The following is a 22733-nucleotide window of genomic DNA, read 5'->3' as shown; positions in this document are numbered from 1 at the left end:
ATAGAGGGCAGGATATGCCAGCCATACCCTGTAACAGGTAGGGACTGAGGGATGCTGGGAGAACCTGGAGCCCAGGAGCATTTTGATATATTAAATAGGCACCTCAGCCGCTTGTCCTGGGCCCCAAAATCAACAAGCAGTACAGTACTGGTCATAGCATTATCACCCACAGATCCTTGCAATACTAAGGGATCTGGGGTATGTTCCTTGACAAAGGAAAGCATGTACTTTTCATGAAGCCAAAATATTCATTTTCATTCTCATTCTTGTCCTCTCTCTCCCTTCGGCCCACTCGGTGTGTGTGTGAGAGAGAGAGAGAGAGACAGACAGACAGACAGACAGACAGAGAGACAGAGAGAGATTCATCTTCCCAGGCCACACCAAGGGTGTTTTGAATGGGGAATGAATAAAGGGGTGGACCACAGGGCAACATGGTTGACTTGGACAAAGCTCCAGGAGTACGGCAATAAAAGCCATTCCAGGCCCTCCCTGACATATTTCGCTGAGGGATGAGCAGATCTAAGCCTCTGTAGGCCAGAGGAGCACACACAGAGAGATACTTCCTGCACAATTGTGGAAATGAAAGGTCCTTAATCTTAAAAGAAAGCCACAGGAAGCCATTCTCTCTTCTCTCCAAGCAGTATACAAAGAGCCTGCTTCTGGCTGCCAGTGGCTACTACCCTCAGATAAATAAGGCCTCTGAAAAGAGCAGGATTATAGATGGCAGAGCAGGGAAAGGAGTTCCCAAGTCTCTTAATGACATCACTGGGCTGGCAGACCTGAGCAGGGAGCATGTTCTCTAAATGACACATGAGTGGTGAATATGCCAAGTGCTGTTACAGTCCCGGTGGCGATGGCTACAACAATCTGCCATCGTGCTTAAGTGTCACGACATACAGACAGAGACTGGCCAACTCAAACCCCAAAAGTGTATGACACTGCCAACTGTGGCCTGTGAGAGGGGCACGCGTGGAATCCATGACCAGACTAAACACACATCAACTGGAAGGCAGACGCATCCTCTCTCAGAAATACTATTCAGCTGAGGTAGGGCTCCGATTTGCCTTAGATTGGAAATAGCACAGCATTTGTCAGCCCCACCCTTTTGTTTGGGAAGAGGTGCACTCTAGGTCACACCCAACACTTAAAGGGCATTAGCTGAAAGGCAAAATAAAGAGCTTCTGGCTGCTTGTTTAGATATTTACATGAGAGCAGAATTCGGCTATGCATATATCCTTAGAACAGTGGGAGACTTTTTGCATGATGCATGTAAGACCCAGTTATTTTGGAGGTTGAGGCAGGGGGATTGCTTTGGCCCTTTGAGTTCCAAGGCCAGCCTGGACAGCAAGAGCCAAAATGAAATTCAAATAAAGCTAGCAAATACACTGAAATAGATTTATGTTAAGAGTTGTAACTCCAAAACTAAGAAAACAGAAATACAGATTCAAGTCAGATCCCAGCCCACAATCTTCACAAAACACTGCAAACACTTTCAGAGAGTATAAAACACTACTAGAATTAAACTGTTTTCATGCAACTGTCATTCCCAGAAGGATGGAAACACAATATCAAGTGTCACAGTAGAGAAAATAAAACATCTGTAAAAACATCCAATTGGCCAGCCAACCGTTTACCCTCCCACCCCCCACTCTGGTGGGGAGAGTGGCAATGGGATGACCTTGGTGAAAAGCACAAGGCAGGGCCTTGATAAACACGTGTCCAACTGAGCAAATATCATATCATATCCATATTCGTACCAAAGTACTCACATTTTTCACCCGAACCTTGAAGGCAGGCATGGGGGCAGAAGGAGGTGCTTTCTACTTTCCTTCTCCATATTTATCAGTTTTAATTATATGTACGGGGTTTGTAGAGCATAATAAAGATTGTATACAGTGTGTAAAGACCATTTCTAACTCCTTAAACATTACATCTGAGATTAGCCTGCAATCATCATAGACATTTATGGACACAGTTATTCAAATACAGTATGTGATTACAGCTACACATACATTACAGGTGCCGAGATGGGTCATTTCCATCTCCCTATCATCGCTTTTGTGTTCAGAGTCTTCAAGTTCCTCTCTTCAGTTATTCATAAAACACATAATAGGTTCCTATGAACTATATCATCCCACAGTTCGGCCTTATTTTTAAACTTGTAAAGAAAAAAAGAAAGATTGTTATAAAAACAAAATACAAAAAAAGGTTTTAATTATCTGTAATTCTTTTGCTGAAAGTTAGATTTAGCCAGCTGCTAAGCTGCTGAGACATCCCTGGCCATTTTTCCTTTTTTTTTTCTTGTGTGTTTTTGTTGTTGTTTTTTGAGACAGTGTTTTCTGTGTAGCAGAGCCCTGCTGTCCTGGACTCTTTGTAGAGCAGGCGGGCCTCAAACTCACAGAGATCCTCCTGCCTCTGCCTCCCTGAGTGCTGGGATTAAGAGCACGTGTCACACTGCCGCCTAGTTCATTTTTCTGCGTATAAACTTGTTTCACAACAGAATTCTACTGTAGCAGTTTTATAAGCCTCTGAGTGTTTTATTGCTGACATCTCCATATTAGTAAATATTCTCCTACCCACACCCCTGACTGCAGGACTATTCTCAGCTGCCTTCTGGAAGGGAAGCCAGAAAAAGCTCTCACCCGGGGCTCAAAGCGTCCACTTTGATTAATATACACTGGAAGCTATGACATGACTGAGAGGCAGCCATACCAAACACCAGCTTCTCAAGAATCACCCTAGAGCCCACAATCAGAGAGGTCAGCTCAAAGAGCCATCGGACTCATGTACCCTCTAGAGCAGCAGCTCTCAACCTTCCTAATGCTGAGACAGTTTAATATAGCTCCTCATGACGTGGTGACCCCCAACTGAAAGATTATTTTCATTGCTACTTCATGACTGTGATCAGGCTACAGTTCTGAATCATAATGTGAAGAGCTGATAAAAAGGGAGATCTGATGCGCAACCCCTGAGAACCGCTGCCAGAGTCAGGAAGACAAAAGGCAGGAGCCAGGGACATGGAGCTCATCAGGAGAGTGCTTGCCCTGCAAACAGGGGGCCATGAGTTAGGCCCCCAGCGCTGGGAAGCGGGCCTTAAGGGGAAAGGAGGGGAAAGGAAATCAGAAGACAAGACAAGATAGGGATGGAGGAGTGAGCTTCGTGGGAGAGCACTTACCTAGAAAGGACCCTGGGTTGAGTTCTTAGATCAAAAAAATTCAGAAGTAAATATAACTAATGCATTCCATAACAATCCTTCAGTTCAGAATCCTCGAACTTCTCAGTGGTTTCTCAAGCACATGCCAAACTGTGCATATAAAACTAAGGGCTGGAGAGATGGTTCTAACAAATGACCGGGATTCGGTTCCCAACACCCACAGGGATGCTCAGGACCATCTGTAACTTCAATTCCAGAGGATCCAATGTCCTCTTCTGGCCTCTGCAGACACCAGGCACGCTTGTGGTAAATGTACATACCCACAGGCAAAGTACCGATAATACATAAACAAATAACATGAGATTGGTCTAAACATCTGCTTCACTGTGTTATTTTTAAACATTCACTAGCAGCCTACTAGCGGTGGCACACACCTTTAATCCCAGCATTTGGGAGGCAGAGGCAGGCAGATGTCTGTGAGCTTGAGGCCAGCTGGTCTACACAACAAGTTCCAGAACAACCAGGACTTTTATGCAAAGAAACCCTGTCTCAAAACAACAACAAAACAAAAAAAAACTACAATAAAAACCCACTCACTTGAAACAGAAGTGCAACTGACTGGATCAACTCAGTATGACCTCCTTCAGGTAGGAAGGTGCTAGCCACCACAGGTTCCAGCTGTACTTATCGCTATTAAAACAATCTCAGTCTTTTACCTACAAGAGGGTAAGTTAACAATATGTTTAAACACACACACACACATTGTAAGCCAGGCACGGCAATGCATATATGCAATCCCAGAACTCAGACTGCTGAGGTGGGAAGACACTTAATTCTAGCCTTGTCTTAGCTAGTAAGACACAGTGAGACCCTGCCCCCCCAACCCTTTCTCTTAATTTCTCTGTGTAGCCTTGGCTGTCCTAGACTCGATTTGGAGTCCAGGCTGGCCTTGAACTCACAGCAATCCACCTGCCTCTGCCTCCCCAAGTGCTGGGATCACAGGTGTGCGCCACCATACCTGGCTCAATTTAAGACACACACACACACACACACACACACACACACACACACACATACACACAAAGAAAAAGACAGGGGACAGGTCCCATGTGGAGCCTAAGGACTCAGAGCAGGCCCTGAGTCAGAATGGAAGTAGGAATGTAATTAGAAGGTAAAGGCACAACCAAATGCTGGGTAATACTCAGGATCTTGTTACTGCAATCCAGGTCCCCACCAAACAGGGCACATGCCCTCTGGCTGGGCAACAGGAAGCAGAAAGATGCCATAGCCACTCAGGCACCATTCCCACCTGGCCTCAGCCTGCTGAAAACCTCCAGTACCTAGAGCCCTGACCAAACAGCAAGGAGCTAGTTGGATGCCACTCACACCCACAGCAGGACATTTCCCACAGTGTATATACGTCCTTCTTTGTGGGACCACTGTCCCAAAGAGCCCTTTCATGTTCCAAGTCCAGATGGACAGCACATCACAGCTTCTTTCAACTAAAAGAAAACATCTCTCAAAGGCCCTTTTCTCTGGGAGGAATAGAAGACATAAAGAGAGTACAAACTCTCTGAGGATGCCAGTCTGCCAAGTCACCAAGCACTGAATGTGATGAGAGCTTAGGGAATCTGAGAGCCTTGACATTACACTTGGTGAGTTTTGAATCAATACAGGGCTCTGCAGTCAGGGACAAAAAGTCAACTGGAGTATCAAATTCAAACTAGTTACCCAGATATGTGGGGGGTGAAGGCGGTGGCTTTTCTCACCTTCGGGCATTAAAGCAACAGTTAGCAGTTGGGCCATTTGAATTCAGAGCAAACCCGTACGACTATCACGAAGTCTAGACAGGTACATCGACCAGCTTCAGCTAGGACCTGAGCTACAGGCATGTACTGGGAATCAATCATCTCTAGCAGAGCTGGTGATGCAGCTAAATTGACAGAGTGCTTGCTTAGCATGCTCAAAGCCCCGGGTCTGTAGAGGAATTTTAATCCAGCAACATGGCTACCCTAGCTGGAATACAGACACGCCTTTAATGCAAGGAGACAGAGGCAAGCAGATCTCTGAGTTCAAGGCCAGCCTGAACAAGCTTGAGAGAGTTTCGGGTAAAGAAAAGCTTAGGTCCAGGCAGTGGTGGTGCACGCCCTTAATCTTAGCACTCAGGAGAGAGAGGCATGCAGGTCTGTGAGTGCTGTTCAGGCAGTTCAGTTAAGTCGGTGAGTTGAGTGCAGTGCAGTGGAGTTGAGTTTGTGGCAGTTCAGTTCATGGAATTCAGAGGCTGTTTTACCAGGAGAATTTTACAGAGACAGGTTGAAGAGAGAACAAACCAGACACAGGTAAAGACAGAATGAACCAGAGAATGAGAAGGAGCCAAAAGATTAGAACAGATTGCTAGAGTCAGCCTGAAGCCAAGCAGAGCAATTTAGTGAGAACCTGAGAAAAACCAAACCGAATCAGTCATTTTGGAGAAGAGTTTGAGCGAGGACAACTGAGTTGAACTAGCCATCCAGAGTTCAGAACGAGCTAGAAAGGGTGATCTTATTCAGCAGTAAATCTCAGAGACTCAAAATATTCCAGGCCTAGATTAAATTGTACAGAGGCTAGAAACTTCCAGGACTGGGCCTAGGTTAGCAGACAGAGGCAGTAAGCCCCTGAGACAATTATATCAGGCTAATAAAAGTCACTTTTAAATAGGTTTGATCTCCAGAATCACATAAGTCCTGTAATCCAGCAGGAGCATGGAAATTCAAAGTTCTCCTGGACTCCACAGTAAATTAGTACCTAGACCTGGATACAGGTAACCCTGATATTCTGTTTTAAGGGGGAAAAAAAAGAAAAATCTGTTTCACAACTAAGTAATCAGTTCTTCAGGGACAAGAAATTACAGGAAGGTACACATAACAGAACCAGGAGCATCAGCAATCTCTACACAGCCAAGAAAGGATTGGGGCAGAAAGGACCTCTGCATGCAGGTCCGCTGTGGGGACTTCTCTCTCCAAACCTAAAACTAAAAGCCTGTGACTCTCTCCTGAAAACGTCAACCTTGAAAACACTCAGAAAACGGGCGGTTCCTGCTGCCGGCTGTATCCACTGAGAATCAGCACTCTGGGTGTTTTTATTAAATAACTGGTTTGGGTTTTTTACAGAAAGTATTGGTTTCTAAATCTAGTTTCTATATTTTTATCTCTAAACTATGCTCTCATTTCCATAATATACCAACAAGCAGAGCCCAAAGTAACACTGAACAGTAAACAGTACAAACATTGCCACCTATAGTGAGAAAGCCAGCGTCTGTGTGCTGCTGCCTTTGAAACACTGCAACAAGAGAAGTAACAATCCGTTTACCCGCCCCACACCCTTCGCCAATCCCAACGCTGGGTTAGTTAGTTATGTTAGTTAATTAGTCTCTTCATCCTCCTTAATGTGGACTGTCAAAGGGTTGCTGTCTTCCCACTTAACAGATACTTCAAGGCCAAGAGTGGTGGCACCCATGCACAGTCTCAACTGCTGGAGACAGGTCTGGAGCTGAGAGGCAGCAGGAGGTTCGAGACGCCCCACCTCTTTTTAAGAAATCAGAATGAAAATTCATCCATTCAAACATCTGCAACATCAAAACACAAAACTTGCGAGATTCCCCCTTCTCCTGTATTCCTCTCCTTCGCAGCACTGTTACTCACCAAAAACCAAAACAAATGAAAGAAAAACAAATTAGCCCAGGGGTGGTGTCCCCCTCCCCCTTAATCCCAGAATTTAGGAGGCAGAGGCAAGCAGATCTCTGAGTCTGAGGTCACCCTGGTCCACAAGGTGAGTTCCAAGACAGCCAGCACTACACAAAGGAACCCTGTCTCAAAAAAGGAAGAAAAAAAGAAAAATAAAAACAAAACAAAACAAAAAAACCAAAAGGACCACAACAAAATCTGTTCAGCTCATCTTTTAACTAAAAACAATGTTTTTAAAGGTAAAGTAATATGCTTTCATTCTGTCATATAATGCGCCATTTTAGTTGTTGGTTTTGGTTTTCCCCAGGGACATGGATCCAACCCAAGGCCTCGGGCATTATGTCCTGTTTTTATTACGCTATTTGAAACACTGCACAAAGCAGAAAGGTGATTAAATGAGCAATGAACACAGGTTCTACCAATCTGCAGGAAGTCAAATGTGCCGTTGTTACATTCTAAAATGATTCATAACGTTAAATGGCTCTAATGACATGTAATTCCTATGCAAACCATTTCACCGATTTACGGTATATATCTCAGTGACATCTCCTCCGTTCACAAGAATTCCTTCCTTGAAGGCATTCCTTTTTCTTTTGAACACATAGCAAACCTGTGTTGAACTTTCAGAAATGGCTCTCCCAAGAATAGGCAGGCCCACTGTCTCAGAGATGCCCCAGTCCCACAAGGTACGTGTTCTCCCTCGCAGCTAAAGAGATTGTTATCATTTCGGGATTCCCATTTGGCTTCTGTTCTCATCACATGCAACAAATTTATTTTATTCCTTCAGTTAAGGCAACTGCTTTTCAGTCATAAAACAATCCAAGCACCCTGACAATAAAACAGTGTGATATAACTAGAAACAGCCCAAGTTACTCTTTTCTTGAGCCAGGACTTACTATGTAGCCTTGTTAGCTTCCAGCATGCCATCTTCCTGCCTACTGGCAAAAAGTGCTTAAACTACAGAGAGGCTCAAAAAATGGGTGAGGGCTTGTTTCTTAGGGACGAGGCCCTGGCTTCTAGTTCTAGCATTAAAAAAAAAAAAAAAAAAAAAAAAAAACACATATAACAAACAAACAAAAACAGCAGTTTCTAAATGGTACTGTAAAGCCACTCTGTATACCCACTCTGTTTTAGTTTCTCAATGTTTAGCAACTGTGCTGCAGCCAATCCAGGCAGCCTATGAGGGAACACAGCAACCCTGACATAGCACTAGGAATGACCTGACTGGGAGGATTAGGGATTCTGAAGCAGACAACTTAACAGTAAATTAACAGGTTTTTCTAAATCCTAGAACTCAACAGTTCTGAAACATCCTTGCTCCGTAGTTTAACATCCACTCAGTAGATGCTTCCTAAAATTGACAGTAGGACTTACACTGACAGCAGTATTACTTTTCCTTCTTAGTGGCACATAAAATAACCATGCATCTTAAGACAGCCGTGCCCTTAAAACCAATATGCCATCTAAAGCCAAGTTACCCTTAAGCATTCACTGGCAAGTTTATACTTATTTATATGTCAGTAGAGACCCCTAAGGCAATAGAGAAGAGTGCTCACTGTGGTGAAGCCACTCTCTGTTGCCAGGCAAGACTATGACCCAGAGAAGATAGGTCTCTCATCGTTTCCCCAAGCTTTAACACAGTATGGAGGCTGCACGAACGAAGGCTAAAAGTCAACTTTGGTCAAGGAGTGCTCGTATGCCACACACAATGTCTAGCTTAGTTTCCACTATCGTGAATAATCTTGTAGCTATGAAAACCTCTCAAGGTGCTTGGGCGAAAAGAGAGATCTGTCCGCATGCTTTAAAAACAACAGCAACAGGCCTACTCACTCGCTGAATGTTTTCACTGAAGTTCTCTTAGCTTGCATCCCTCAGCCAGAAATAACAGCATACCTTAGAGTTTTTAGTGAAGCATATGGTTAAGGCTTAGTACTCACTGCAAACCCTATGTGTACGGAATAAGAGATGCATCCAAGTCCCATCTCTCGTCAACCTGACCTTCACTTTTACTCCATTTGCTCATTCTAGCCACCAAAAGTATGTTAGGCAACACACCTATCATTTTGTTTGTTTTCGGATGTGGATTTTTGTTTTGTGGTTCATCTGTTGGCATTTGGTCCAAGCCGCCTCAACTTCACCATCCCTCCCTCTGCCTCCTACGTGTTGGGATACCACAGCTAATCTCTTCAGAAGGCTATCATTCAAACTCCTGATATGTCATCCAATAAAAAATAAATAAAGATACCTATCTCAGGTGTAATGAAAGATTTCAAAAAAGTAACAATAGTATTCATGAGTAAGCTATGCCAAAATGGGCTAAAAAAGGCCACAAATAAGCAAGCCAGCAAAAAAAGAGCCCTTCAAGGACCAAAGCCAGAGGCAGAAACTAGTCCAAACTGTTCTGATTCAAAACCAAATCTGATCCACAGCCATGAATATGAACTGTTGTTCCTTAGCTAATCCCTCCAACACCAAAACTCCTGATGGCAAATCCTGATTTTGGTTCCTGAAACTGACATGATTTAAATAAGAGTGAATATGAATTATCAATCACCCAAGGAAATTCAGCCGCAGTGCACAGCAAAAATTACATAGTAATACACCCATAGGAGGAAAACCTATAAATCATTCTCATTCCGTACACAAGCCAGAGCACAGGCTGATGCCCCAAGCAACAGGGTTTTTGCTCTGTCATCCTGCTAGGTTCTGGGTGAGCACCATGCTTGACTGATAGCGATAGAGAACTCAGCGGTTCTCTAAGATGGGACATGACTAAGTTCATTCCAAACGAATAATGCTTTCTGCCACTACTAAACACAAGCACGCATCTCCTTACAAGAAAACCCTGGGCACGGTGCCTGTCTTGCAGAGAAAGTACAAGTTGACTCCTGTCTTCAGCTAAAGGGTGTCATCCTGTGATACTTGAAGCCCACCAGTGCACCCTATTTAACACAACTTGACAAGCCCACAGTACCTTTCCTTTGGTTAGGCATTCCACTTTCAGAGCCTGTCAATTACTCCCATTTGTTTGCTTACAGACTAATTTGGGAGAATCCACAGACAAGTGAATTTAACAATTTGTTGTTAATATTCTATGGGAGCATTCTGTCCGTCTTCAATGGGCCCCCTGAACAGAGAAACCTCCCATACCAAACAAATACCTTGGAAATATGACGGCACTCGTTTTTCTATCGGGAAGAGAAAACTGAAAAAAAGATGGCACAGATGCGGCTTGTTTTGTGCCATGTATGATGCGTGTGTAACTAAACAGAGCCATCAGTAGCAAGACAATACACAATTGACAGTGTCTTCATCACCTCTTGCTCTCCCCCATTCAGTCCCTCTGACAACAGGCAGAAGTGAACAGTCACAGGCAAGCCCCGCCACACTGGGTCTATGCTCTTCGCTTCCACACCTCACACCAGTCAAGACCGGCAGTGATTCTCACAGACAAACGTGGCAAGGTGTGCCCCCGAGGTGCGTTCTGTCACTGGCTGCCGGTGCAAACAAAGCGGGCGCGCACAACGGCGACAGAAGGGATTCCTTTATGAAGATGCATTTTCCAAGACAGTCTCAAAATACTTCTTTCAAGGAGCTTTTTAAAAACAATCATGTTATTTTTAAAAATGAAGAGACCCTAAGATGAAACACAGCTGTCTTCATCTCCCTTGATACCTCACCCAGGAAGCTCTTTGTTTAGGAAAGTCAGTATCTCAGCACCACTGAGAGCTGGGACTGCCTTCCAGCTCCAGATGAGGAGCTAGGAGGAGAATCCTCTGGGTAAACAAAACAATTCCACTTTTACCCATCTCCAGGTAACAAGCGCACACACACACACACACACACACACACACACACACACACAATTCATTCTACACAGCATGGCAAATAATCAAAAAACACATCACACATTACTGGCATTGCGATCATTCTTTGACCACAAGCAGTCCAGCAAGCCTATCTAGCACCATCAAAAAAATAAAATCAACCCCTGCGTGCCCTGCCTACCACCGGACACCCATTTCATTTCACACTTAGGTAACACACACACACACACACACACACACACACACACACACACACACACCATCCATCATACCAGTAGGGAAGCTGCTGAAAGCAAAGCCATAACGTGTGCCTGTTTCAGATAATAGACTCTCTTTAAACCCCACCCCCATCGCCAGAGAAAGAGGGAACCTCAGAAAGAAAGGAGAGAGCGCAAGGAAGAGAAATCGAGAAAGCCCAAATTTCCAGGCATCCACTTTCCATGAAATGCACAACCAGGATAGGAAATACCTCCCAGCTGAGTAATGCTTCATGGGTTGTAAATTCACCTCTCGAAAGGGGAGCCAGACCTGGGCGCGCACCCCGCCAGATGGCGAGCCACTCCTACCTGCTCCATCCAGCCTGCCTGTCACTCCGCGCCCGCGACAAGCCTCCCACCCCCCTTTTTGGCAGAGCAACACACCAATAAGAGTCGAGAATGGCTGGTCGAGTGAGGGCTGAACCGTGATTTAGCTGGATCGTTTCAAAAGGGGGAGTGGGGACCGCGATGAGCGAGCGAGGTTTTTTAAAAACAAAGCCCTCTCCAGTCAAACCGACCGTTTGGGGGGTGTGGCTTGTTTAATTCGTTTTATTAATAAAAAGAGATCAATGGAGCTTTCTTCTCTCCACCCACCCCGGAGAATCCTCTGGATGGGGCGAGAAATGGCAGGGCTACCAGCGCTCCCTAAGTTTCCCGCAGCACCTGCCTCCTACCCGGATCACCTCCACACACCACCACAGGAGACTCCGGAACGCACAATGCCAGCTCCAGACTTTGCAAGACCCAGAAGCGGCCGCACGCAACTCTCCGGGTGTCCCCCCCTTCCCCCAACCCCTAACTCTAGCCGGGATCTGCACACACCCGCTGCCGAGCGCCTACTAGCAAGAAAAGTCCCGGGGTAGGGGTGGGGGGACGCCACTAGGTTCCCCAGCAGCCCCCAGACCGTCTGCGCCACGCAGATACCCCAGTATCGACCCAGACGTGACACACGTCACGGACTCCTGGCTGCAGGGGCATAAGCAGGAAAGTTGCCCAACAGCCCCGGGAGACGCGGCTGGCGGAGGAAAGGGACCCGCGGGGCAGCGGCGCACGCGCCCTCCGCCCACCCCAAGAGCTCCGGGCGAAGAAGCGCACCGCCGGGGTGAAGAGGGAGGACCAAGCCACCCAACGGCCGGGAGCGCTCTGGATCGAAGGATTCCCGGACGCTCGCAGAGGAGCGGCCCCGTCCCCTCTCCGCAGATCCCCGGGCAGGAACTCACCTCCTCTTCCGAAAGTCCGTAGACCGGCTCCCCGAGCCCGGTCGCCATGGAGCCGGCGCCCCGCGCACACGGGGTCCTGACCGCAGCGACGGGCTGAAGTGCGTCGCGGGACCGCGACCCTCTGTCCTTCCGCGCCGCCCGGCGGGGAAGGGCCGGCAGGTGAGTGCTGCACCCGGCCGCGGCGCCGCTTCCTCCCGGAAGGCTGCGGGGACGCGCGGACCGCCGGCTCCGAGAGCGCGCCGGACGGCGGCTGGCCCGGAGCTCTCCCCGCTCGGCGCTGAGCCCGCCGGGCTCCCGCCCCCGCCGATGGCTCTCCCGGCCTCCCCCCCAACCAAGCCCGCTCGGCGATCCCCGGACCCGCGCGCCCGCCCCTCGCCTGCTCCGCCCGGCCCGCCTGCGCCGCCCCGGCGCCCGCGGGGACCCTCCCGCTCTCCGGGGCGGGCACTGGCGCCCCCCAAGCCAATCACAGGCCGGGCTGGGGGGCGGGCCGCGGGGGTGGGGGTGGTTCGCCCCACGCCCACCCCACCCCCGCTCCTCCTGGGTCACCGGCCGCAGAGCGCCGAGCTGGGGCGCGTCCGGTCGGGCTGGGCCTGCTGGGCTGACCCTCCCGCTTGCTCCGCTTCCCTCTGCTCGGGGGACCCGGTGGACCGGACTTTGCGGGGCCGTGAGGACCCAGTGCAAACAACAACAAAACCACTGTGTCCATTTTTATCTTTTTTTTTTTTTTTCTCTTAACCCAGGATCTCCGAGAGCGTTAAAAGAGGGCGACGATCGGTGTTTCTGGACCCTCTTTAAATTCTTGGCAGCTGTGGCAGGCCAGACTTGGCTAACAGTGTCAATTCCCCAGAGCGATCGGCCTGGCCGGGCGGCCAGCCGAGGAGAGGCTGCCCCGGTGTGGCCGCCGGTCGCCATTGCCGATGTCAACTCTACTGGGAACAAAACCAACTCTGCGCCCGCGCTGAGTACACACCCACCCACTTGAAACCCGGCTGCCTAGTTCTTTGATAAAAGCTCCGGGTTTTTTTTTTTTTTGTTGTTGTTGTTTTGTTTTTTTGTGAGGCACAACGTGAAATACCAAATTTAAGTTTAAGTTTGTCCTTTACATAGGCAAACGATGGAGACTTATTAGCCACCGCAGGAGTCTTCCCACGTTCCAGTTAGGGAGTTTCTCTAACAAGCCCTTCATTTAATCCTTCGATGTACAGGAATGCAAGAGGCTTCTTTAAATAAGAAATTCGTCACTCTGCTTTTTTTTTTTTTTTTTCTTCAAGAAGCCTTTGCTAGGAGACGGGCGAGTTGGTGCACGCCTTTAATCCCAGCACTGGGGAGGTTGAGGGGGATCTCTGTGAGTTCGAGGTGCAGACAGGTCTGCATAGTGAGTTCAGAACACCCAGAGTTATATAGAGAGACACTGTCTTAAAAAAAAAAAAAAAAAAAAAAGGAGAAGAAGCCTTTTGTTCCTAAAATGTTGAGTGCAGTGGTGAGTTAGAAAAGAAAACAGGAAGAACATGCTGTTTGCCTTTAAAAAGAAATCACCAGTGTCTGGTATTGTCTGGGTGCTTAGGGTTTCCACCAAAGGAGGCAAGGATTCACACGATCAACAGACACAGCTGGCCTGCCCCAGCTTAGTGAATGACAATCTGCTGTGCACGCTGCAAATCAAAAGGAAAGGTGCTAGCACCAGCCCCAACGCCAGCTCTCTTTCCTCCCTTGCAATGTGTCCTCTAGTTACGACTTTTCTTTGAAGACACATTGCTCAGAAGCCTCGGAATTCAGAGCCATTCAGTCTGTATAGTGCTTAGGAACAGAAAGAAAGAGAGAAAGAGGAAGGAAGAAAGGGCAAGGAAGGAAGGAAGGTAAGACAAGAGAAAGTTTATTACAGATATGTGGGAGAACATAGCCAAAGGTTATCAGAGAGTCCAGAATGGGCATGACCCTGAGCCGTTAGAGGAGAGAGGGAGGGGAAGAGAGAAAGCAGAGCAGCTGCCAACTAAGAGACTAGCCAAGAGGGTTGATGAAAAGATCAGGAAACTAAAATGGCTGGATTATGTAGGGAAGGGCAATTGGCGGAAGGGAAGCCTAGCCCCTGGGCTGGAAAAGTTTAGGGTAGAGAGTGGGGTATGCCAGCCATACCCTGTAACAGGTAGGGACTGAGGGATGCAGGGAGAATCTGGCGGCCAGGTCCCCTTTTATATTTTAAATGGCATTTCTTCCATTTGTCCAGGGTTTGAGACCCAACAGGAGCCACAAGATCCCTTCTGAGGAAAAAAAAAAGAAAAAGAAGAATTGTGAAAGAGAATATCACAGAACTCTGCTGTCCTGTGTTTTTACAATTTATCAAACCTAGATTGTTTTTCTCGTTAATAAAAGGTACACACAGAGAAATATTTTAGATTCCCTTCTTTATACCTATGAGCCATCTAAACAGGAGTCATTGCTTCTCACCATATACAAGCAGGCCTTTGTCACATCTGCAGTTTATGTTATGTTATAGGCAAGAAGAACAAGGTAGTCAACTCTTTACATTTCCTGAAACAGAACCGTGTTTCTGGGGGCTTGAGAGATGATGCCGTAACAGGCCCACCCTTCTGCAAATGCCTATAACTCCAGCTGCAAGGGCTCAAATGAGCTCTGCTGCCTTCATGCGTGTGCATACACATGGACTCATGCAGGCACACCCATGTACAGAAAACAAATCTTAAGAAAAATCATCATTTCTGATCTTAGCGGTGAGGCTGGCTTAAAAAAAAAAAACTATTCTCTCCAAATTGAAGTCTTAAGGAGGACTCCTTAAGACTGCCTCAGAGGGTTGTGAGGCTTACATAAAAACAGTTACATAAAAACAGTAAATTGCTGAGGGGAATGCCAGCACTGCCTAGAAGTTGGGCAGGGAGCTCCAGGGAGACAGCTTTCAGGAGCTGCTTCGCATGAAGGTATACCTGGGCCTTTCCACGATGTAGCTGATTCCGAGTCACCCATGCTCCTTTGAGTAATACTAGAGAAACTTTCATCAGGTCTTTTCTGAGATGAATGTACACCTTTTCATCTCTCCCCAGGAAACGTCATACAACAGGTAGAGCCATCTGGACACTGTAGAGGGGTGTCATACTTCCTCCATCATCCCGCTCCCTCCCTATGCCCAGCACAACAGCCTATGCCACCTGCAGTCTGGGTCATGCCCTTGAGGTTCACTGCGGGATGGATGTTGGGACTGGGGCATGATTGTGATCCAAATACGTGGTGAACGTGTACTATATCTAAGAACTAATAAAAGTTTATATTAAAATATATGTAGGAAATGTGCTGTGTGTCATTTATTATGGACAATTTACATGATCTGTATGAATGACCTGTGACATCACTCAACATCCTCTGTCAACAGGCTCAAATGAAACATTTACCCGAGATCTATGAGGGAAACCTTTCTGTTCACACTGTATGTGACAAAAAAAAAAGTTTCACTTGATTGTGTGTGTGTGTGTGTGTGTGTGTGTGTGTGTGTTTAAGTTAGTTTGGCTCCTGGGAGATGCCGAGCACTAAGCCATAAAAGAACACCCTAAAAACTATCATTGTCCTTTGCAGATGTGTCCCAGCTTTCCCGCAGTGCGGTGGTCTTGTACGCTGAATGCACGTGAGGAGTGTCTGGGGTCCTCAGAGGGGGGGTGGATCGGGTGTCAGTGTCAAAAGTAGCAGCCCTGGTGACTCCTGTGCAGGTTAGCCTGAGGCCTTACCCATATCCTAAGCCAACAACTCCCAAACTGATACCCAGAGAAACACCTGGGGAGCTATCACCCCTGTTCGTGTAAATAATATTGGGGTCCTTTCAGAGTCAGTTTCAAAGCTCTCCAGATGATTCCAAATCGCAGCAAGGGGTAGGAACCCCTGGACTGGAGTTTCATTTCCGCAGTTTTACATTTTGATTATTTGTATTCTCTCTCTTTTTCACTTTAGAAGAAACTCTGCAGCACAAACACACACAGCTTGTTTAGGGTAAGATAGCATGTGAACATCTATCCTTTCTTGTAGAATATCCATCAGAATTGCCAAGGCATCTTGGCTAGTTTGTGGGTGGATGGACAAGGTTAGCTATGAGAAACTAACTGAAGGGCACCCTTAGCTAAAACAACTGGTTTCTTCCTCTCAGTGGCATGTCTACTCAGAAACCATACAGGGCTGTGGCTTCTTCTCTAGAAGCTATTGCATTTTGTCTTTGACATCTTAGATTTGATACTGTAGGGGTGTTTGGCACCTGATCTTCACAGGGATCATCAGGAATGAAGGATGAGCAAGAACAACTTTCAGATGCAAGGGGTCATCACAAACAGGGAGCATGTTAAGGCTGAGCCAACCATTTGCAGATTATTGAGCTGTCTGGCCAAATTCTCTGCATCTTAATCCCATCTGGGAAAAAGTAAGAGCAGATTAATAAATAATACTGCAAGTTTGCGAAAGTTTATCAGCTAACACTGATTTTTACTAGTGGCTAAGTTTGCCGGAGTAAAACATGTCGAAAATGGCTACATGCTTTGAAAATTGATGTCACACTAGAGCTTTGCAACATCCCTTGGGGCACAGAAAAATCTCGAAAAATTAAGGTGTTTGTGATTATGTAAAAGAAAAATAACTATCATCCATGTTTTTGACAGTTACAGACACAGGTAATAATGAATGATTTGCAGATAAGTACTTTGTACAAAAATAGCTAGGGTTTTATAAGGTTTTAGGAAACACATTTTGAAAATCTGTGTACCGCTATTGATTCTGACACTCTAAAAATATTAAACTACCGAGATCTAGATGTATGGTTTCTTACTTTTTTCCACTGACAAAGCATCTGACTGGCTGTGTGAGTGATTTCCTCTTCCAAATCATTATTTCTAAGATACATACACCTGTTCCATGTGTTACTACTGTATATTCTTTTCCTTTTTTGAAAGTTTGTATTAAGAAGTGTTCTTTTGTTTGTTTGGTTGGTTTGGTTTTTTGAGGCAGGGTTTCTCTGTGTAGCTTTAGCTGTCCTGAATGCAATTTGTAGACCAGGCTGGCCTCAAACTCAGGGAGATCTACCTGCCTCTGCCTCCCAGAGTGCTGGGATTACAGGTGTGTGCCACCAGGCCCAGCAAGAAGCGTTCTTTCCATCGACTTCTCAACTGCATTTCTGCCCTTCTGCTGGTTAACGTGTGAGCCTGTTTCTATTCCTTCACAGGTGGCACTAAATAATCTACCTGTGTGCATAATGTCACATCACCATTCTGAGAAATTAAAAAAAAAAAAAAAGTTTAAAACATTGTGTTTTGTTTTCATTTTGTTTACTGGTTTTGGTTCATTTATCTTATTTTAGCTTTTCTGAGACAGGGTTTCTCTGTGTCACTCTGGCTATCCTGGAACTCAGGCTATAGACGGGGATGGCTTGGAACCAGAAATCCACCAGCCCCTCCCTCCCAAGTGCTGGGATTAAAGGTGTGCACCACAATGCCTGGCTGTTTGTTTGTTTGTTTTTGTCTGTCTGTTTCTGAGACAGGTCTCTCTGTGTAGTCCTGCTGCTCTTGAACTCACTGAGATCCACCTGCCTTTGCCTCTGAGTGCTGGGATCAAATGCATGTGCCACCATGCCCAGGTAAAACATTGTTGTTGGGTTTTGCTTTGTTTTTATTTTTTCTGATTCCTTATGCAGTATTGATATAAAGTTTCATTCTGAATTATACTTGTGATGCTGAGTATTAACCTAGAGCCTCACAAGTGCAGGTCAAGGGCTCTACCATAGGGATACACACCAGCCCTCTTTCCAGACTTCCTTCCTTCCCACTGTCCCTCCCTCTCTCTTCCTAAAACATTGGACATTATTATTATACAATGTTTAAAGCTTTTCCAACACAGTTTTCAGTGCTTTTCCCCATTTGGGTTCCTTGCTGCTTTTTATATGTTCCTTTAGGGTCATTTTTTCTTTTCCAGAGGTTTGTCCTTTTAAGTCACTTTGTAAAGAATCAACAGGGATAAACTCAAACTTCATTCATCTGGAAATATCTACTGTTGTCCCTGACAGATGATGAGATTATGCAAGATCCAAAGCCCTTGTGGAATATGTCTCAGACTCAGCGGCTTGGAGCTATTTCTCTGAAATCTAACTCCCATTTTTAAAGATGAATGCACAGCTCTTGGTTTAATTGGGTCGCCATATCTGCTTTCAGGATCTCGGTGTTCCAAACTTTCTGTTATTTCTCCTCATACGATTTTGTTGTTCCTTGCCTCATACCCCTTGCACTTAAATGGATTTCAATCTTTAATCACCTCCAGAGAACACTTGGCTCTTATGCCTTCATTTAGCCTTCTCTTTGTTCTCCTCTTCTAGGGCTCAGCTAATTACATATTGTCTTTCCATTCTCCATCTCTTAACTAACTTCACATAGTCTAGCTCCTTATCTGTGCTAAGTTGCAGATGAATTCAACTCTCTCTCTCCCACTTCACTAAATAATTACTTCATTGAGTCTATCTGTTAACTCAGCAGCTGAGTTTTGATTGAACAATTATAAGATCTTTGCAATCTTTTTCAAAACAATTTCATCATTCATTTTGCTTGTTTTAAGGGGGATATTAGCCTCATCATTCTTGATAGTTTCTGATTTTGTGTTTCTATAGTTTATTTTTAACTCCTTTTTTTTTTTTTTAACACTGCTGAGGATTAAGCTCAAGGGCCCTAACATGCTAATCAGGTGCTCTACCACTGAGTTATAGCCCCAGCCTTTTGATCAAACATTTCATAACTTATTATTAATTAACTGTTATGTTTGTTGAGACAGGGTCTTGTTCTAGCCCTGGCTAGCTTAGAATTCACTCTTTAAACCAGACAGGTTTTGAACTTACAGCAATCTTCTTGCCTGTCCCTCCTGAATGCTGCAATTAAAGGTATGCCTCACCATGCCCATCATCTTAACTAACATTTATATAGTTTTCCAATTTTAATATCCAAAAATTTGAGTGGTACCATCCTGTTGGGAGTTGGTCTGATGCTATGTATTTTGATGCCAATTACTGGCCCCCAAGATCTGGTTGTCACCCAGACAATTGCATTCTCACTTACGTTGGTCTTTGTTGTGTAAACTTTGCTCCACCTAATTTAAAGTTAATTGGTTAATAAAGTTGCTGACACCCCGTGACTGGGCAGAAGAGAGGCAAGCAGAGCTTAGGTTCCTGGGTTGGGGTCTGAGAGGGACCATGAGGCCAGAAGGAGAGGAGGAGAGAGTGGAAGCCAAAGAGAAAGAAATCACCACAGGGCAGTATGGGTCATGAGCACGTGGCCATGAGGGCTGGCCTGGCAGAACAAAAGTAGCCCAGACAGGAATGAATAAGGAAAGTAACTTGAGGTATAGCTGGAAAATAGCAAAATAGCTTTAAGGGTTGATACCTGCCCACTCACTGTGCTGTGAAGCTCTTATGAATCCACGAAGTCTCTGTCTTGATCATTTGGGAACTGACCAGGGTAGAGAAGCCCTCTAGAATCTAGTACTCCTTCCACCTTTCAGTGTTTCTGCTGACTCTCGTGCACAGTAGCTCCATTTCATATTTGATTATTGCAAATTCATTTGATCACCATCTTATTTAATGCCAGTCCCCTGTAATCAAAAGTAGATTTAAGTTTACTTCTAAACCTAAGAACAAGGGAACAATACCACCCAGGCAATATACTTATCCCAGTTGAGAAGTATCTGGTTCAGCGTCTAGCTGAAGACTCAGTCCCACCCTCAACAGCAGTCTGGGTGTGGGGAGCATTTGCTTACTTACCGCTTCCTTGAGTCTAGCTGTATTTTTCAGGATATGGGGCCATGACATCTCCGTCTGTTCCCTATCTCTTTTAAGTGTTCCTGCCCCAGTGATAGTGACCTTATCCGTGTATTTACATACACTACTGTAAGTAGCAGCAGTATGGCCAGCTCAAAACAGAGACCATTAGCTGTACAAGTTTGCACCGCCACTTGAGAGCTCCTGCCTTCCGCCAGCAGAGTATCACAGCCTAAGAGAAGCTGTTCCTTAAGCCTGAATGATGAAGCACGTTGTTTTCAAAATGGATGTGAGCCTGTGATTGTGTCTATTCACTGCCAGCATGAGAGCACCTAGGATCACCTAAGAGATGTAGCTCTGGGCGTTTCCAGGCAGGTTTCGCCTAGGAGACCCACCTTGAAAGCGGGCAGCACCATCCCGTGGGCTGCCATCCTAGACAGAATACGAAGGGGGAAAGGAGAAATTCCGCTGAGCACCAGCTCATCTCTCAGTCCTGACTGAGTATAATGCAGCCAGCTGCCTCTTGCACCGGCTGAGCTGCTCTCACCACCATGCCTTCTCTGCCAAGATGGTGCCCTCAAACTAGAAAAACCCTTCCTAGGATAAGTTGCTTACCAATAAGTTGCTCCGTCAGTTATTTGTCACAGAAATGAGAAAATCATCCAACAAAATCAAACATCGGGTTATTATTTTTGAGAAATCAGGAAGCCTGATAAGTAATTTCACAAATTACCAAACAAACAAACAGAAACAAAAACGTGGTGGCTTAAGACAGTAGAAAGCCATTCCCTTATAGTTCTGGAGGGAAGGAGCTCAAAATCAAAAGTGGCTGGAAATGTGGCTCAGTTGAAAAGTTCAGGCCTAGCTTCCAGAGGCCCTGGCTTGCCCCACTGAACCTAGTAAAATAGAATCATGGCTTACAGGCCTGGCATGCCGGCATTCCAGAGGGTGGATCAGGAAGACCAGAAGTTCAAGGTCATCCTTGGCCTCAGACATTTCCAGGCTAACCTGTGCTACATGAGACTGTGTGTGGAAAAAAAGAGAGTCAGCCAGATGGTTTATTGGGCAAAAGCACTTGTTTTGCAGGCCTGCTGTCCTGAGTTCCATTTCTGCAATCTAGAGTGAAGGGAAAGCGCTGACTTTCTGACTATCCTAAAAGCCAATTATCACCAGCTTGAGTCATCCAGATGTGCCTGCCTGCAGCAGATCACCCCAGCTAGGCTTGCCTACTGTTTGCATTCCCTCTTAAGAGTGTGGGGAGGGTAGTGAGACTCTTACCTGAGTATCCAGCCACTCTGTTAGCTGTTGTGTGCACGTGGCCTCAGGGAGGGGCTAGTGCTACAGGCCGGAAATGGGGAGACCACGGGAGGACTCCATCCACATTGTTATGGAAAAGTCCTCCTTCCGGCTGAGTAAAGACATTTGACTTCAGTCTTTTGGGAGAGATGTATCCACACCCTTGTAGATAACGTGCTCTGTAAGGAAGCCCAATAAACTCATTGGTTCCCAGCGTAAAGTTCGGTGGAATAGTGCCTTTGGGACCGTAGAGGGGGGCGGTGTTTATGTCTCCCCGTGGGAAGGAATTTTAGCAAGAGTTGTCCTCTGACCCTCACAGGAATGCTGTCACACTTGTGCAATCCATCCCCCACCCCACCTCACCCCACCTGCTCCCCAACGCAGTCCCATAAGTATGCACCTGTGCACTCACACATCCATACAAAACAATAATAAACGAAATGGAAAGAGATCCGGGCCCAAGCCAAGATGCTGTGACCTTTTCCGGGTGTGAAGGGAAGAATCTGTGATTTAGCCTTCTGGCTTCTGCAGGTGAATTCCTGCGTTCCTTGGCTCACAGCCCTGAATGCAATTTTAGAAGCCAGTGGCATCTTCAAGTTCCTCTCTGCTGGGTCCAATCTCACCAACTGTTATTCTGTTCACAGACAGACTTTCTTTGCCTCCTTCAGATAAGGACTCTGGTTATTTTATTTAGGATCTGGGGTAACCACTCCATCTCACGATAATGTTATTGTTTTCCTTTTCTCTCTTCCGTCCTGTTATTTCTTTCTAGCAGGGCCTCGCTAAGTAGCCTAAACTGACCTACAAGTCAGTCCTGCTTCATTAGCCTCCTGAGCTGTGGGATTGCAGGCCCATGGCACCACACAGATTCTTAGGGACACGTGATAAGACCTCCCACGGGGTAACGGAACTCTCAGAGGTTCCTGAGTTCCTGTCAGGGTGTCTTTGGAGGTCATTATTTAGCCAATGAAAATGAGACATGGCAATACACTTCTGTCTTTGGTTTTCTGCATGCCACCAGTGCTCTGCGGTTTGGGTTTAGTACTTGGGGGAGATTAAGGGTAATTACTTAGATTCCTCCCCCCACTTCCCTTGTATTTGTATTTTCCAGAGGGGAAAAACAAATAATGATTCCTTCAACCAAAAGCCAAAACAGGGACAATTTTGATAAGCTCATTGATTATTTTTTTTTTAAGTATAATAATTATCTTAGTAACCTGAAAAAATACATCTTTTTGCTTTAGGACTCTTAATGTTCCCCTAATAAAAATGTAAAGTATACCTCAAAGGATGCTCTCTGCATACATTATTTTTATTAAATGCAGGATGACCAAGGGAAAGCAATTAAATGACTCAACTAACATTTCCTAAGCTGCCACTGACAAAGCCAAATAGCTCTCTGCTGAGCAGGCGGGGTTGGAGTGAAGAGAAGGAAGAAGACATACTGGAGTTACTGGATTCACATATTTGTAGTGCTTTA

General features: G+C 45.9%; 1 protein-coding gene and 1 long non-coding RNA gene across 4 annotated transcripts in view; one reads left to right on the top strand and one right to left on the bottom strand.

Moving 5' to 3' along the window:
• Nedd4l (NEDD4 like E3 ubiquitin protein ligase) overlaps positions 1-12253 on the bottom strand; it is a 313579-nt gene extending 301326 nt beyond the window's left edge. For all 3 annotated transcript variants that reach the window (XM_055622704.1, XM_055622705.1, XM_055622707.1), the window contains exon 1: positions 12181-12253. In XM_055622704.1, coding sequence (XP_055478679.1) covers positions 12181-12228 — 48 coding nt within the window. In that variant the 5' untranslated portion in view covers positions 12229-12253. The remainder of the gene's footprint in view (positions 1-12180) is intronic.
• Positions 12254-12262: 9 nt separating this feature from the next.
• On the top strand, positions 12263-15460 carry LOC129687996 (uncharacterized). Its single transcript, XR_008721852.1, has 3 exons — positions 12263-12339; positions 14405-14550; positions 15237-15460. It is a non-coding gene; the product is annotated as an uncharacterized LOC129687996 (long non-coding RNA).
• The last annotated feature ends 7273 nt before the right edge of the window (positions 15461-22733 follow it).

The sequence above is a fragment of the Psammomys obesus genome, unplaced genomic scaffold (genome assembly GCF_907164565.1).
Source record: "Psammomys obesus unplaced genomic scaffold, mPsaObe1.curated_primary_1811, whole genome shotgun sequence".
In the NCBI taxonomy this organism is placed as follows: Eukaryota; Metazoa; Chordata; class Mammalia; order Rodentia; family Muridae; genus Psammomys; species Psammomys obesus.
The sequence above is the reverse complement of the archived record's forward strand: the minus strand, read 5'-3'. Positions and strand labels throughout refer to the sequence as shown.